This window comes from Mercenaria mercenaria, chromosome 1 (genome assembly GCF_021730395.1).
Source record: "Mercenaria mercenaria strain notata chromosome 1, MADL_Memer_1, whole genome shotgun sequence".
In the NCBI taxonomy this organism is placed as follows: Eukaryota; Metazoa; Mollusca; class Bivalvia; order Venerida; family Veneridae; genus Mercenaria; species Mercenaria mercenaria.
The window spans coordinates 76185985-76202622 of NC_069361.1; the positions used below are offsets into that span (position 1 = coordinate 76185985).

The 16638-nt window shown below is 36.5% G+C and overlaps 1 protein-coding gene across 1 annotated transcript in view; it reads right to left on the reverse strand.

The window, feature by feature from the left end:
- Window positions 1-16638, reverse strand: part of LOC128547213 (disheveled-associated activator of morphogenesis 1-like) — a 41038-nt gene continuing 24400 nt past the window's right edge. The window contains exons 17-23 of the mRNA XM_053519183.1: window positions 16082-16170; window positions 14141-14355; window positions 11742-11803; window positions 9326-9518; window positions 8571-8741; window positions 7213-7306; window positions 1-3943 (exon numbers count right to left, since the gene is read on the reverse strand). Of these exons, the coding sequence (XP_053375158.1) occupies window positions 3816-3943; window positions 7213-7306; window positions 8571-8741; window positions 9326-9518; window positions 11742-11803; window positions 14141-14355; window positions 16082-16170 (952 nt within the window). The 3' untranslated portion in view covers window positions 1-3815. The remainder of the gene's footprint in view (window positions 3944-7212; window positions 7307-8570; window positions 8742-9325; window positions 9519-11741; window positions 11804-14140; window positions 14356-16081; window positions 16171-16638) is intronic.

Sequence of the window (16638 nt, forward strand, 5' to 3'; positions counted from 1 at the left end):
TATAATAAACATAGTTTTATTCAAAATGGAATAGTAGAAAATAAATAGGAACGATACAAAACTGCACAATTCACACAATATATCTACTATAATACATGTACAAACCGTATAAGACTGACAATTCACAGAATTGAATTTTACGTTTTCCTTATGAAAAAAAAAAATGATACAACAGTTTGTGTCTAAATCAAACTGTCCAAATACGTTTGTATTTATAGAACTGAAAAAAAAACCCAAACAAACAGTAATTGTGACCCTAACAGACAACTCCCAGAGTGACTCTGGGAATTACTTCTGGTGTAGATAGCACCTGGGAAGTACTACTACAAGCAGGCCGGAAAGCCTTCCTCGCATGAGTTTGCCCCTGCATTTTACTGAAACTCGTGTCGGGCTGATAGGTAGATAAAGTATCCTTGCCTGAAGTACGTCTACATGGTGCACGATGTTCGTGAAAACCATGTTTGCCTAAAATACTGTTTTATATTTTTTCCACGTTAAATGAAAGAGGACACACTGGAATAAAAAAAATAATTTTGTGAGCCTAAGTATGCCATTTAATGTCATTATTTTAAAGCTTATCTTTCCGTCTACAATAACAAATGTAATGAAAATACAACAAATCGACACCAACAAGTATCAGGTTTCATCTGGGAAGAAGATCATTGCTCCAGGTTTCATCTATTTTTTTGCCTAAATATCATTTTAGCCTTCCATTCTTTTCGACAAGGCTTTAATCTGAGTAAATTAGTAAACTAGTATATAACAAACATGCAGTCAAAGCTTGTGTAAAACGAGCAGTTTTACAAAGTCCCGCGGACAAAGCCTGATGTTGCAGTGTACAGGTACAAAAAATCTCGCAGAAATTCATCATCAGACGTTTGTTTTTTATTCAAAGTTTACAATACTTTCTTTTACAAAAATTGACATACAGACATTTATTTTTTACAATGTGTTTACAAGTACATGTATATTGTGTATATACTGCTTCCATGTATATATAACTATTTGTGTAAACAAGAGCTAACTGTACAAAATTATACAAAAATATTACATCTAACAAAATTATTATATACATCAAAGAAATAATTGATCTCTGTATGCAGCCCTTTTTAACTGCATATGTTTTTCAAATCATAACAGAACATTTATTAACTGAAAAAAATAGTTTAAAAGTATTTTCCCTGGGAAGAAGAATAAGTGGTCCAAATGAAGAAATGTATGAAAAATAGTGTTTTTTTCACAGTACTGTAAATAGCTGGAATGCCAGTTATTGTCTGGGGGAACATTTCCAGAGTTCAACTCCAAAATCACCCTAAAAATTTGCACAATCACCATTTATTGTCCCCTCTTCAAGGTAACTGGATACAACAATTGTAGATGTCATTCTTTGTCTGTTCTCAGTGGTTCACTATACTCATACATTCTTGTCAAGGACAAAAAACATGATCTAACAAAATTATTCAATTTAAAATATGATAAAACACTTTCAAAATCTTAAAACTGGCTAAATTACAACATTTAATAGTTATGATTGATGTCTGTAGAGGTTCAATAACCTATCAAGCAGTGTGGGGGAGGATGGGAGAGGGTCTTTACTGATAGAAGGGAGGTAACTCAAATAATAATTCTCTACCCAATATTGGTGGAAGGGAGATAATTTTATTAAATAGTCCTCCTGAAAAATGAACATTAATAACTTGTGAAACCATATATAAAACATGCTCCTCTATAAAATATTGCACCAAACAAAAATAATTACACACAAGATTATAATCTCAATGAAAGACTCAGTAACAAACATAGAAATAACATAAAAATATAAAGGGATAATTTTCAGACAACCAGTCTATGCTAGAGTTGAATGTAAATAAGATATTTGGGTAAAGTGTCCAATACCAGTAAAAAGTCATATTCATGGCTGCTTCAAATCATACGTTATTTGAATATCAAACACTTTACTGAAAATCTACATCATTCATGTAGTCTACAGCTTTTCTAGTAATCTACAACATTTCTATTTTGTAACATGTCAATTAAACAAGTTAAAATGATCAACAAAAGGGAATACAGTCCAAGGGAAATAACTTAAATAAACAAGAGCACAGCCTTGCGGGTGCTGACGCTCATCTGATTTTTTTGTATAATAGAAATATTGTCATACCCATGATTTTCTAAGTCTAAAAAGGGCCATCATTCTTGCAAAAAGCAGGACGGAGTTATGTTTCTTGATGTACAGCGTCCGCTTACGACTGTTGCAAGTTTTAAAGCAATAGCTTTGATAGTTCATGAGAAAAGCTGACTTAATCATAATACTCAACCAAGAAAACTGATTTTCTAAGTCCAAAAGGGGCAATAATTATTGCAAAAAGCAGGATGGAGTTATGTTTCTTGCTGTACAGGGTCAGCTTATGATGGTGAACAAATGTTGCAAGTTTCAAAGCAATAGCTTTGATAGTTTAAGAGAAAAAGTTGACCTAAACATAAAACTTAACCAAGAAATCTGATATTTTCTAAGTCCAAAAGGGGCCATAAATCTTGCAAAAAGCAGGACGGAGTTATGTTTCTTGCTGTACAGGGTCAGCTTATGATGGTGAACAAGTGTTGCAAGTTTTAAAGCAATAGCTTTGATAGTTTAGGAGAAAAGATGACCTAAATATAAAACTTAACCAAGAAAAGTGATTTTCTAAGTCCAAAAGGGGCAATAATTCTTGCAAAAAGCAGGATGGAGTTATGTTTCTTAATGTACAGGGTCAGCTTATGATGGTGAATAAGTGTTGCAAGTTTTAAAGCAATAGCTTTGATAGTTTAGGAGAAAAGATGACCTAAACATAAAACTTAACCAAGAAATCTGATATTTTCTAAGTACAAAAGGGGCCATAAATCTTGCAAAAAAGCAGGATGGAGTTATGTTTCTTGCTGTACAGGGTCAGCTTATGATGGTGAACAAGTGTTCCAAGTTTCAAAGCAATAGCTTTGATAGTTTAGGAGAAAAGCTGACCTAAACATAAAACTTAACCAGGCAACGCCGACACTGATCAAGTGATGACAATAACTCATCATTTTTAAAAAAAAAATCAGATGAGCTAAAAAGAAACAAGATTATGGGAGTATACACTGGTAATGATATGTTCTAAGGTAAACATAAAAACTGTTCAGTAAACATTAATTAATTGTTCAGTAAACATTTATTAATTTGACAACAAAAAGTATCTTTTCATTTGTGAAAGCAATATTGTTGAAAAGTTATCTCACAGAGTGATGCTGTAATTAACTGAAAAGTATCAAAACACATTACTTTAACTTTTTCAAGAGGACCACATCTTTCAATTTACCCTACAAACTAATACATGTAAGCAGGGTCTTCCAAAAATGATTCACCTGATGTAAAACAGAGACCAAAGGCTTAACCTTTAGCCTGCTGGCAGCAAGTGATTCTGCCACTGCGACCAAGATCAGCCTGCACAGGATATGCACGTCCGTGCAGGCTGATCATGGTCTTTGGGCCACTGGTCCGAAGAGCAGTTTCCACTAAATTTTTAAATGAAACAGTTACTGGTCCTCCAAATATTTCACTGGTTCTTGTTGCTTTTCACTGGCCTCGGACCAGCGGACCAGTGTTAATGTCGAGCCCTGCTATCAATAGTCAGGCATAAAAAACGTAACAGAACCAAATTTTTGAGAATGGCCGTCTTTCTTTTCTTCTTTGTATCTGTACTTGATCCAAAGTAAAGTGTATTTGGTCCCTTTGACAAATGTTTTTGGATTTTCTGCCACAACTTTTTAAGGTCAGTTTTCTTGTATGTCCATTTTTAAAGTCAATTAACACGTTCTCTTGAAGTGTTGACTTGAGCAGAGATCCTTTTACGATTCCTTTTCATTTTGGCAATCTCATCACCAAATATATCTCCTGTTCTTAGTGCTGACACAAGGTCATCAAATTCTCCTGAAAGATAGAAAATAATTAACATGAAACTTGGCAATGCAACAAAACTAGATTTCAAAATTTGTCCCCAAAATACAATCCCAAGTTAGAACATCGGTACACTAATTCCAGACTTTATTCTATGTTTTCTGGACAAATGATGTTATGCCATTACTTTCGATTGCAAAATTACCTTAAGAGGGCTTCATATAAGACTGCTTTGAAAATGAATCAAGTGAAAATGGGTGCAGCGGGTTCAAAGAAGAATTTTTATTTGAATATAAATGTTGATGATTGACAATAATCACAACAGCCCAATCAAAAGCCTTTGGTTCAAAGTATTAAAAAAACAAGAAGCTGTGTTCAATAAATGCTTGATGCCCCCGGTGGCATCCTTGTCGATACAAAGCAACCTGTCAAAAACAAGGTCGAGTTCAAGGTCAAACTGAGGTCAGGTGATGTTTGAAGATGAGGAATGGTCACAGGTTATATCTGCATTAGTATTAAGTCATTCTAGTAATGGGTATTGATGCTAGACGAAACGGTCCCATTTGGTTAACCAAGAGATGGCCCATACAAAGCAATTTAAGTCCAAAACAAGGTCAAGGTCAAGGTCAAACTGAGGTCAGGTGATGTTTGAAGATGAGGAATAGTCACAGGTTACATCTGCATTAGTATCAAGTCATTCTAGTAAGGGGTATTGATGCTAGACGAAACAGTTCCATTTGGTTAACCTCGTACGGACGGACGGACGAACGAACGGAAGGACGGACAGGACAATCACTATATGCCTCCCGCACCAGTAGATGCCGGGGGCATAAAAAAATGTAAACATCTGTAATGGAAAAAATTACAGATGTAACATATGTTCAAACAACTTGTTTGAACCCACTGTTAAATGTATGGGAATTAAGAAAATACAGTGCAACCTCTCTAAACATCTCTTGAAATACTAAAATGTGTGTGTAATACCGAGGTTGTTACTCTGAAGAGGTTATTTTTCTAACAAATTCATAGAACAGGAAAGAAACTATCTGTCTTTAAAAAGAGAGATGTTTGCTTGTTGACGATGTCATTAACAGAGGTTATACTGGACACTCAAGTACCACTGCTCCTTGTAATAAGGTCAAGGCCACTAGAACACCACATTCAAAACCAAACTTTGTTGAAAAAACTCTACAAGGTCATGTCAGTTAAAATGTGATTTCTAGAGTGATAATTGTCTTTTTCTGTGACTTGACCTTCTGCCCTTATTCTAATATCCAGGTGGCTTAGATTAGAATTTGCCATAGATTTCAATAAGACCAAACTTCAGGCAGGTAGAAAATATGGAATTCAGTAAAACAATGATTGCTCTAAGTCACCTCATTTTAAACCCTAGATGACCCTTTTTCAAGCTTGACCTACATTTCATAGAGACATCCTGGTCTCAAGAGTATTTGCAAGGTTTCTCTGATACTTACTGACCTCAGATGACCTAGCTTCAAATCAAATAAATTTCATAAAGGCAAACATTCTGACCAGGTTCCATATAGACAGATACAAAGTGTAGCATCTTGAATGTTAACAATGGTCTTCTACTTACAAATCAACCTAATGACCAAGTTTTTGACCTATCTACACACCAAGTTAGGTGACAACAAGTGTAACCAAACTAAAATTAAAGAACAGCAACCATTTTTACATTTTTAATAACAGTGACCCTAAAACGAGATTAGGATTAGAACCGTAACCCGTCTGCTGCCCTCCAAAATTTTTACATTACAAAAGGTTCAACTGACGGATGTCTTAGCCCCACAGTGGAATTTTCAAAGCATGCAGATTTACTAACTTATGCTGACCTTAATTCCACTGACCCTATATACAGCCCCAAACTTGTTTTTTTCTGTAAGCTATCTATAGGCTAAGTTTAATTTCAATACATCATGAAAGTTATTGAGTGAAAACTATTTTTTCTATTTTTAGTTACAGTGACCTTGACCTTTATTCCAATGAACAGAAATGTAATCCCAACCTTGTAAGATAACTATTTCAAGATCTCTACCCAAACTAAAGTTAATGAAAGGAAAAATCAGTCTGATGCCGCCCACCTACTCGCGGGAACAGATTGCAATAACTAGATTTTTTTTGAAAACCTGGTTAAAAATCAGACAGCTAAAAAAGGGTGAAAATCTTCCTCCAGATATATCAATACCAGAATGTCACACTTAAGGTCTCTAAAGTCAAATAAAACAAAACAACCAATTTGATTAATAGATTATTTCTCAACAGCTGGACAGGATCATTCAAGCAGATATGATGAATAGATTTAGGTCAACTGTGTAACAGATTTCATTTTAATTACATTGTTATCTTGATTAGTTTACAGACAAACTTGCGCTAGCAGTCCATTTAGTTAAACAGCTACTGTACTATTAAATATTTCACATGACCAACATCTTTTTTAACCTCTATTTAGCAGCCATCTACTGTAAGAGATCAACTGTATTTTTTGTGTTTGTGTTTAACCTTTAGCCTGCTGGTGGAAAGTGGTTTTGTAACCAGTGCAGACCAAGATCAGACTGCACGAAAGTGCACTGTTCACTATGCAGTCAGTAAATTGCCAGTAACACCCTTTCAATTAATAAATGGTACGTTCCAAATTGAATGATAGACCAGTCCATTTTAGAAATTTAGCAGGGTAAAGGTTAGACATGATGTAAATTAATATTCATACATACACTGAAACAGTATGTGGCATTACTGTCTTTTATTACATGTTTTTTTCAGTGAATTATCATAATATTAGAGTGAAATATATCTTGTATTTACACCATGAAAAAATATCAAATATGTGCCGTGCCATGAGAAAACCAAGATAGTGACTTTGCAAACAGCATGGATCCAGACCAGCCTGCACATCCATGCAGTCTGGTCAGGATCCATGCTGTTCACTTTCAAAGCCTAATTAGAGAAACCATTAGCGAACAGCATGGATCCTGACCAGACTGCTGGTCACAAAGCCACTATGTTGGTTTTCTCATGGCACAGTAAGGTACAATAAAATGGAAAAATTTAGTCAAAACACGAAATGAAAAAAAAATTTGTTTGTTTTAAATATCTTTCACTAATATCACACAATATTTTACATTTTCACTTGTGGCTATGTCAATTGTGAAAATATTGCATCTGGTGGTCACTCGCCAAAAACATTTCAATCTTACACTGAAAAAAAAAAATCCATTTGATAGTGAATATTAGTGAAAATAAAACCTGCAAATATTTCCATCTACAGCAACAAGATGACTCACCTTTAGGAGCACTACCATTGACGATCTGACCGTTACTGTCCGTTGTCAATGTAGCACCTTTCTTTATTGCTCTTTGTTCTCTTTCTTTCCTCAACTGAAACGGACAACAATAAGTTGTGGCAAACACAGTACTACAAAGTCAGTTGTTTTCTGTTGCATTTCATTTGAAACTGTTAAGGTGGGGACTTTCTGCTCAAACAATGGAGGAGAACCCTGGGCACCCAAACTTGCATTATTTAATGTACCTGGGTAAAACCATCTACTAACAACAGGCAAACTGGATGGCTTCCTTGCATGAAAAATTAGTCATTAATTACTTGATAATAACCAGTCACAACTCATCTGAATCCTAGAAAAAAACTGTCATTTGATATAAGAGAAAGAGCTTTGGAAAGCTAAACAAACAAACAAATAAATCAAAGGTGAAACTAGAGATGCTTTTGAGAAAAGCGCATGTCTCCAACAACTGCCTTGTTTGTCTGGATTGTTCAGACGAATGGTTCCTATCAAAAATATCTAGTTTCTCTGGATGGTCTAGACAAGTGGATCCAATTAGATGGTCTGGACGAGTGGATCCAATCAGTAATTCAAGGGCCATAATTCCAAAGTGCCTGGGCAGATTTGGCTAGTTATTGAACTTGGCCGAAGACTTATGGTCAAACACATTTTGTTCAAGTTTGGTGAAGATCGTATGAGAAATGTTCGACTTAGAGTGCGGACAATGTCTGATTCCTGATTCTGTCTGATTTTATCACTTTGTCATAAATACCAGTACATCATTGAAGTGGATGGTGGTACAGTGGTGAAACATTTAGAGACAATTAGTAAAGAGGATTAGAAATTGATTCCCAGGCTGGGTACTGGATTTCTTTTTAAACTGGTCGCTTATACAATACTGGTAATAACCCCTTGCAAGTCTGGAAGTTGTGTATTGGTGCTAAACACCAGGCATGTTGAAGAAACTGACTGTTCTAGAAGAACTTGGCTCTATCTGAAATTTCCTATTCTCCATTCTTGGATGGGTGGGTGGCAGGGTTGTCTTCTACTCCTGATCAGATTGCTCTACATGAGGTTTGATGATTAAAGGCACAGTAGTTAACCAGACATAGTGAAATCAAAAAAACTCATTTAAACATTAAATGTGGCTGAAAAATGCAACAAAGTACAAAATCTAAACCATTCTTATCAAGTCTGGCTGAAGTTCTATGGCACTATCGCAGAAGTGATCGGGAAAAACTATTTTAAGACTTTATAGGAAGTACAAAGTCATACAGGGGGACCAGACAAGAAACTGCTCTGGTTTTGGTGGTAAATCAGTTAACAAGCCAAATGAAGGACTGAACCACCTCATATCATACCTTTTCTTCAAGCTGAGCTCTCTTTTCCTCTTCTTCTTTCTGTTTCTTGATTTTCTCATTCTCCAGTTTGGCATCTTTCATGGACGTCAGGAAAGTGTCAAACATTCCGAAAAACTCATCTGGTTGTGAACTACCCTCCGATATACCAAAACTTTTCTGACACAGCTCATACTGTAACAGAAGTGAACATAATAAGTTTTATTTGTTTGTTCAATTTTTTTTTTACATCAGAAACAGAAACCAGGAGGCAGTAGGATTCTGTGCTGCTGTTCATTTTCAAAAAGTACACTAACGAAACTGCTGATGGGACATTCCAGATCTCCAGAAGTTATAACTATTATATGTGCTGGAGGGATGAAATGAGAAAACAAGTCTGAGTGTTGCTGAAACTTAATATATATTTAGGTGACAAATAAATGTCAATATGACAGAGGTCAATAAATAGAGCCGCACCATGAGAAAACCAACATAGTGCATCTGCGACCAGCATGGATCCAGACCAGCCTGCCCATCCATGCAGTCTAGTCAGGATCAATGCTGTTCGCTTACGGTTTCTCTAATTGCAATAGGCTTTGAAAGCGAACAGCATGGATCCTGACCAGACTGTGCAGTTGCCCAGGCTGGTCTGGATCCATGCTGGTCGCAAATGCACTATGTTGGTTTTCTAGTGGTGCGGCTCAAATAATGATTTATCTCTGATTTTCAATCATTCACCTGCTGTACTCTAAATGTCTGTATTATGTTTTTTCTTATACCTTTTGCTTCATCTCTGCATATGACTCCTCCACTTCAGAAAAGTTGTAAGAAGCAACAGTCGCAAACTGGGTCATCACTGTGACAAATCGATCCCCATGTAACTGCGGCAGGTTTTGAAAGTAGGTTAATTCCTTTTCAATCTCTTTCAGTCCAGTACGTAATGTACCTAGCTCTTTATCCAGTTCTGAGAAGCTGCAATACAGATACAACCAAAGATTAACCCTTACCATGCTAAATTTCTATAATGGACTGGTCCATCTTCTAATTTGGGCAGTACCACTTATCATTTGAAGGGGTGTTTACTAAAAATTTACTGACTGAATAGCGAACAGTGCAGACCATGATCAGACTGCATGGATGTGCAGGCTGATCTTGGTCTGCACTGGTCGCAAAGGCAGAATCATCTGCCGCCAGCAGGCTAAGGGTTAAACAAGAAAATCGGTGGAACTTATGGATGCTCCCCCAATGGTTATGTTTGTTTTGGGTTTAACGCTGTTTTTTGACAGTATTTCAGTTATGTAAAAGAGTGCAGTTAACCTAACCAGTGTTTCTGAATTCTGTACAAACATGTTCTCCGCAAGTAACTGCAAACTTCTCCACATGAATCAGAGGCTGGGGACAATTGATTTCAGACACAATGTCTTTTATGAAATTGTCACAGAGAACAGATGTTCCGCCCGCAGATCCAACTCATGACCCCGCAATCAGTAGATCTGCACTCTCCCTACTGAAATAAGCTGGCCGGCTTCCGACAATGGTGCTTTGACATGCTATTATACGTGTGTAGCTTGTTGTAGAAATGTACCAACTGGGAATTAATTCTTCAAAAACTTGTGATGGAGATAAAGTTCTTTTCATTAACTGTGGTTTATCCTGACTGCAAGTTTCAGTGAGATCCCTCAATACTCTTGAATCTACCAAAGACAAACCTACATTATGCTTATTTAGACTGGAGAGAAAAAATACTGAGGAGATAATTCTGCAATAACTTCAGGATGGATTATGGTTCTTGCATTCTCAGCACTTACCCTCATTTCAAACAATCATTACATGAACTTTCTTAAAAATTCCATTCAACAGTTGCAAAGTTATTTCAAAAATTTGACAAAATTAAGTACGTTAAGGGAGATAATTCATAAACAATTGAAGACTAAGGATCCTTTCTTCTGTAATGTACTTCCCTTCATTGCTCTCTATCAATAATCTAAATTTCATTGAAATCTCGAAAATATTTTTGTAGTTTTGCTCAAGACAAGGAAGAATAACTAGAAAGTTGGTTATTTGTTGACACACTGCCGCAGTAATTCAAACATTTGAGCCAACTGAAAACAAAAGCTCCATACAAGTCAGACTTACAGCACCAGTAATAAGTAATGCAAAGGGGATGTGCTGGCTGTATGCAAATATCTTCTTTGCAAAAAAGCTTCCTTGGAAGTACAGATGAATTTCACTTGGCATAGGAATCATCAAGATAAACATTCTAACCAAGTTTCATGAAGATAGGGTCATAAATGTGGCCTCCAGGGTTTTAACAAGCTTTTCCTTTGATTTGAACTGATGCCCTAGTCTTTGACCCCACATGACTAAGTTTCGAACTTGTCCTAGAGATCATCAAGATAAAGATTCTGTGCAAGTTTATATCAAATCAAAATATAAATGAAATCTCTATATGGCTGAAAGGGCCAATATAGAAAATTTTGCCCCTTTCAGGGCAGTAACTCTAGAACCCATGATCGAATCTAGCCAGTTTTCAAAAGGAACCGAGATATTATTGTGACAAGTTGTGTGTAAATGTGGTTAAACTTGAATGTAATATGTCACTTCTATCATGTTCACAAGGTAAAATTAACAAATTCTGGCTCTTTCAGGGACTGTAACTCCCAAACCTGTAATTGGATCTGCGGGATTCATCATGGAATCCAAGACCTATTGTTGTTAAAGATATTTTGCAAGTTTGTATCAAATCAAACCATAAATGAAGTCTTTATATAGCTGCAAAAGCCAAAATAGCAAATTTTGGCCCTTTAAGGGGCCATAACTCTTGAACCAATGATGAGATCTGGCCAGTTTTCGAAAGGAATCAAGATATCATGCCAATAAAAGTTGTGTGCAAAACGTGGTCTCTATCATGTTCAAAAGCCGAAAATAGCAAATTTTGGCCCTTTAAACGGCCATAACTCTAGAACCCATGAAGGGATCTGGCCAGTTTTCAAAAGGAACCAGGATATTATGCCAATACAAGTTGTGTGCAAGTTTAATTAAAATTGATTGCAAAATGTTGTCTCCATCGTGTTCACAAGAAATTGTGGACAGACAAAAATATGGACAGACAGACGACGGACAAAGGGTGATCACAAAAGCTCACCTTGTCACTACGTGACAGATGAGCTAACAAAAACATTGTGAAACACTTACTTGACTTTGGAAGCCGAATGGATTAAACTGAGATCTTGCTCTAATTTGGTTACATCTGGAAACTGAAATAATGTAACAATTTTAAATGTAACACAAAATGTTATGTTTTTAACTAAATGCTAGGTATACTATATTTTGTGCAAAATACACTGGTCAGCCTTTGTTCTAGCTGAGAAGAAAAAAGTTACGTGCAATTTTTATTCTGCATAATTTGCATTTGACTACATCTGCCTTGCTTTAAATTCAAGAATACCTCAGGCAACATGAAAGTGGTAGATGTCAAGGTATTTGGTACTTTCCTGAAGACAGCGCAGTTACACAATAAATAGCTGGTCACTTTATTCTATATGAAACTGAGAAACATCAAATGTAGGACCAATTTTCATTGACCGTAACTTGCATTTTATTGAAGATAATGTCAGTGCTAATTAAGAATTCAAAAAAGTAAACTGAGAGCCAAATTGTAGTGGTGGTGTATGACCTAAGTTCCCATGGATATTATTTCATTATAACAATGCTACCTGCATGTAAAGCATTGATCTGTAAAATGTGAAATGAGCAAAATAAATGTAATAAAAATATGGAAAATAGGTCTACAAAAAACTGAGAACAATCTGACTCCACCATTAAGCGATACCATTTCACACAATTTCCTTATTTTGGTTTCTGTTTACATTTATGCAACATCTATCTTACAACCTTCTCCAGTCAACCACTGATTTCTTAAAGGTCACTAAAAGCTATGTATTTTGACAATATTTGCAGAATTTGACAAGCAGTATTCTTCCACTAAGAAAGCTCAAGTTATGTAATGGAAAGCTTAAGTTAAAGTGCATCAAACTTGTGACAATTTTATGGCAGTTTTTTTTTCTGTTTAATGGGTTAAAGGGCAAATTGGGCTATTTCCAAGAAATTAAAAAAAAAAACAAACATATGTTTATCACATACATCTCATAACATTGTTGAAAAAGACATTAAACCCAAACACACACACAACATTAGATTAATGAGCATGTCTGACATATCAATATCTATACTATCTGGCAGCTGACACATACCACAGTTTTTTGTTCTTATCATTAAACAGTATTCAGAAGATCTCTAATGGAATTCTTTTTTTTCTCATTTGACACAGTAAAAAAAACATAGGTCAAAGACCAAGTAGGACAAACACTTTATATATGTGCCTGATGGAAAACTGTTGTCAATAAAATCTGTTAGATTCTTTGGAAGCATAAAACAGTTTGATGGCGTCTATTCAGTAGAGGTAATGGGAAGTGCAACAGCCTTTATGCCCCCCTAACACCAAGTAAAGCAGAACTTCTATTGTAAAACACTGATAGACTTTTTTTTAGCTAAATCCAGGCAAATAACATCACTTGCCTCAGTGACATATCAAAGAGCAGAAACTCTTGCTGAAAGACCATTGATAGCTATATCAAGGCAAATAACATCACTTGCCTCAGTGCCATATCAAAGAGCAGAAACTCTTGCTGAAAGACCACTGACAGCTATATCAAGGCAAATAACATCACTTGCCTCAGTAACACATCAAAGAGCAGAAACTCTTGCTGAAAGACCATTGATAGCTGTATCAAGGCAAATAACATCACTTGCCTCAGTGCCATATCAAAGAGCAGAAACTCTTGCTGAAAGACCACTGATAGCTATATCAAGGCAAATAACATCACTTGCCTCAGTAACACATCAAAGAGCAGAAACTCTTGCTGAAAGACCATTGACAGCTATATCAAGGCAAATAACATCACTTGCCTCAGTAACATATCAAAGGGCAGAAAATCTTATAGGGAAGGCTATTTAAGAATATATCAGCGTTGTTACTTTGCACTAATTTCTTTTACGCTGATTGTGAAACAAGTTCTACAATTTATATTAATCACTCTACCTAATTTCTGATGATGTTCGTCTACAAGAGGGTATGAGAAGCCAGTTTCCTTTTTAATGCTGAGCACAAAGTAAGGGTATACTTGTACAATTTTTCACATCTTTGGTATGACACAGACAGGGAGCAAACCCACTCAAAGCAGGTTGTTTGTTTTGTTGGATTTAACGTCGCACCGACACATGATAGGTCACATGGCGACTTTCCAGCTTTAATGGTGGAGGAAGACCCCAGGTGCCCCTCCGTGCATTATTTCAACATGAGCGGGCACCTGGGTAGAACCATCGACCTTCCGTAAGCCAGCTGAATGGCTTCCTCACATGAAGAATTCAACGCCCCAAGTGAGGCTCGAACCCACATCGATGAGGGGCAAGTGATTTAAAATTCAGCGACCTTAACCACTCGGCCACGGAGGCCCCCTCAAAGCAGGTGCTCTAACATTAGGCTATTGAGTAAGTCAGTAATAATATTTGGAAAAGTCAGAAAGTTGATTTACCCTTTTTTCTATGGTCTCCACCAGATAATGTAGAAAAGTCACTTGTTTATTAACACCTGACTTTGTGTCGACCATGTTGTTTAAGCTGATGATTGCGAAGCCACGTGCGTTTCCTCGCTGACCTCGATTCATGTAATTTCCAAAAGCTAGCACTAATTCTAACAATTTTTTCAATCGTCTACTTCTCATTAACTGTTTTGATCCCTCGAACACAGCTGCAAGAAAATACGTCTGCTGTTAGCGATGATATGTATGCATAGCGTTAAATATTGAACAGACTAACTAGTACCAGTATTTTTAAAAAGAGATGTGGAAGACAGTGTGATTTTTTTGCTTGTTTACTGAAGACAGCTGTAAGGTCATTTGATGAATTTTTAGCAAAACTGAAAGATGGAGACAACAAAGTGCGCAACCTAAGCAAGTGGAAAAACTTCCTGAAATGCAAGAATTCCAACTCTACACTGACTGTAACCAGCGGAAGATGTATGTGTGTAAGAGGGAAAGAGGGGGTGAGGGTTGATTCAAGGCCAATAACCTCAACTGTTAGCAAATAAAGGCCTCAATATATTCAGTAAAGACTATTCAATACCGGTAGTTACAACTGCTGTAACAAATTTATCAAACTAGAACGATCACTGATTGTGGTGACTACCACTGCAATATTGACTGATCAGAAGAAATAGGAAATACTGTGCAAGTCAAAAGGTGCATATCTTTGCAATACCCCCAAATGACCTAAAAAGCATGTAATCATGTGTATAAAGTATCACTAGGAATCCTATAAGAACTGTGCCAACCAAAAAAAAACAAGAGCTGTCACTAATGGTGACAAATGCCCCCGCAGCACCTTGAATTTTGACCTGGTGATCCCAAAGTTAGTAGGGGTGGTGTACTCAATAAGTACTATCAGCATGTGAAGTTTGAAGGTCCTGGGTGCAGTGGTTCGCATGTAAAGTGCCTTCATGCAAAAAGTTAACGTTGGCACCTGTGACCTTGACCTTTGACCTGGTGACCCCAAAGTCAGTAGAGTTGGTGTACTCATAAAATACTATCAGCACGTAAAGTTTGAAGGTCCTGGGTGAAGTGGTTCGTGAGTAAAGTGCCTTCATGCAAAAAGTTAACGTTGGCCCCTGTGACCTTGACCTTTGACCTGGTGACCCCAAAGTCAGTAAGGGTGGTGTACTCAATAAGTACTATCAGCATGTGAAGTTTGAAGGTCCTGGGTGCAGTGGGTCGCGAGTAAAGTGCCTTCATGCAAAAAGTTAACATTGGCCCCTGTGACCTTGACCTTTGACCTGGTGACCCCAAAGTCAGTAGGGGTGGTGTACTCAATAAGTACTATCAGCATGTGAAGTTTGAAGGTCCTGGGTCCAGTGGTTCACGAGTAAAATGCTTCATGCAAAAAGTTAACGTTGTGACGAACTAACTAACAAACGAACAAACAAACGGATGGACAGTTGAAAACTAATATGCCACCATTCAGGGGCATAAAAATTAACGCAGATCATGGTGATAATGTGCATGAAGTTTCAAACAAAATTGTTTTGAAAGTGTGGATAGAGTTCACGCAAAAAACTCCCATGTGCCAATACTGCCAGAATTCACAGTTTGGTCAAGGGCACATTACTCTGCAATGCTTGGTCTTACCCTAAAAAGATGTGTCACGCATATCCACACTTCATGGTGATAACATAAGTATTACTAAAAATCCCTTTGTGAAAACAGTTTACGGAGTGGATCAATCTGTGTCCTTTTAGAATGAGTGACAAATAGTTTGTCCATTTCCTAACATATTCAGTTCTGCTTTGTAAGTCCGGCAAAAATGAACTTCACTAAATATATCCAGTACTACTTATACTTCATTAAAAGAAAAGACTCTTTTTTTCATGTAATGATTCAAACAGTTAGGGATATCTTAAGTACAAAGTGAAGAAAACATACCTTCTATCCTGGGTTTCACATCAGACATTCTGTCTTGATACTTCTTCTTGAAATACAGAGCTCTCACTCTTTGTTCAAAATGAGTTATCCTATAATATAACACAAAATGCCTTTGTCAGTACATACATTTCAAGATAATTTCTATTCCCTATAAGGTCAAGGTCACATCAACTTAACATAGGTATGTAATTAGACCAAAGTTACCATAACAAAATATCTTAAGTCATCAGCCAAGAGATTAATGTAGTTCTGTATGTTTGCTAGTCATAGTACAACGTTAGTTATCAGGATAAAGCCTAGATATGGCACACAGAGAAGTGTATCCTACCATAAGTAAATTGCAATGCCAATGTGCTAATTGATAAAACAGGGACATACCTATCTTTCTTAAGATTAAAGTAACAAGATCTAAATGTTGACACATGAAGTTATTCCAAATAATGTCATAAATCAGCTTGAAATCTGCAAATCTCTTTAAACATGAGAAAATATCTGAATAAGCAGCAGATGGACCTATATATTTTATGTTACCATAGGACAGAAAATATGTAACTGAC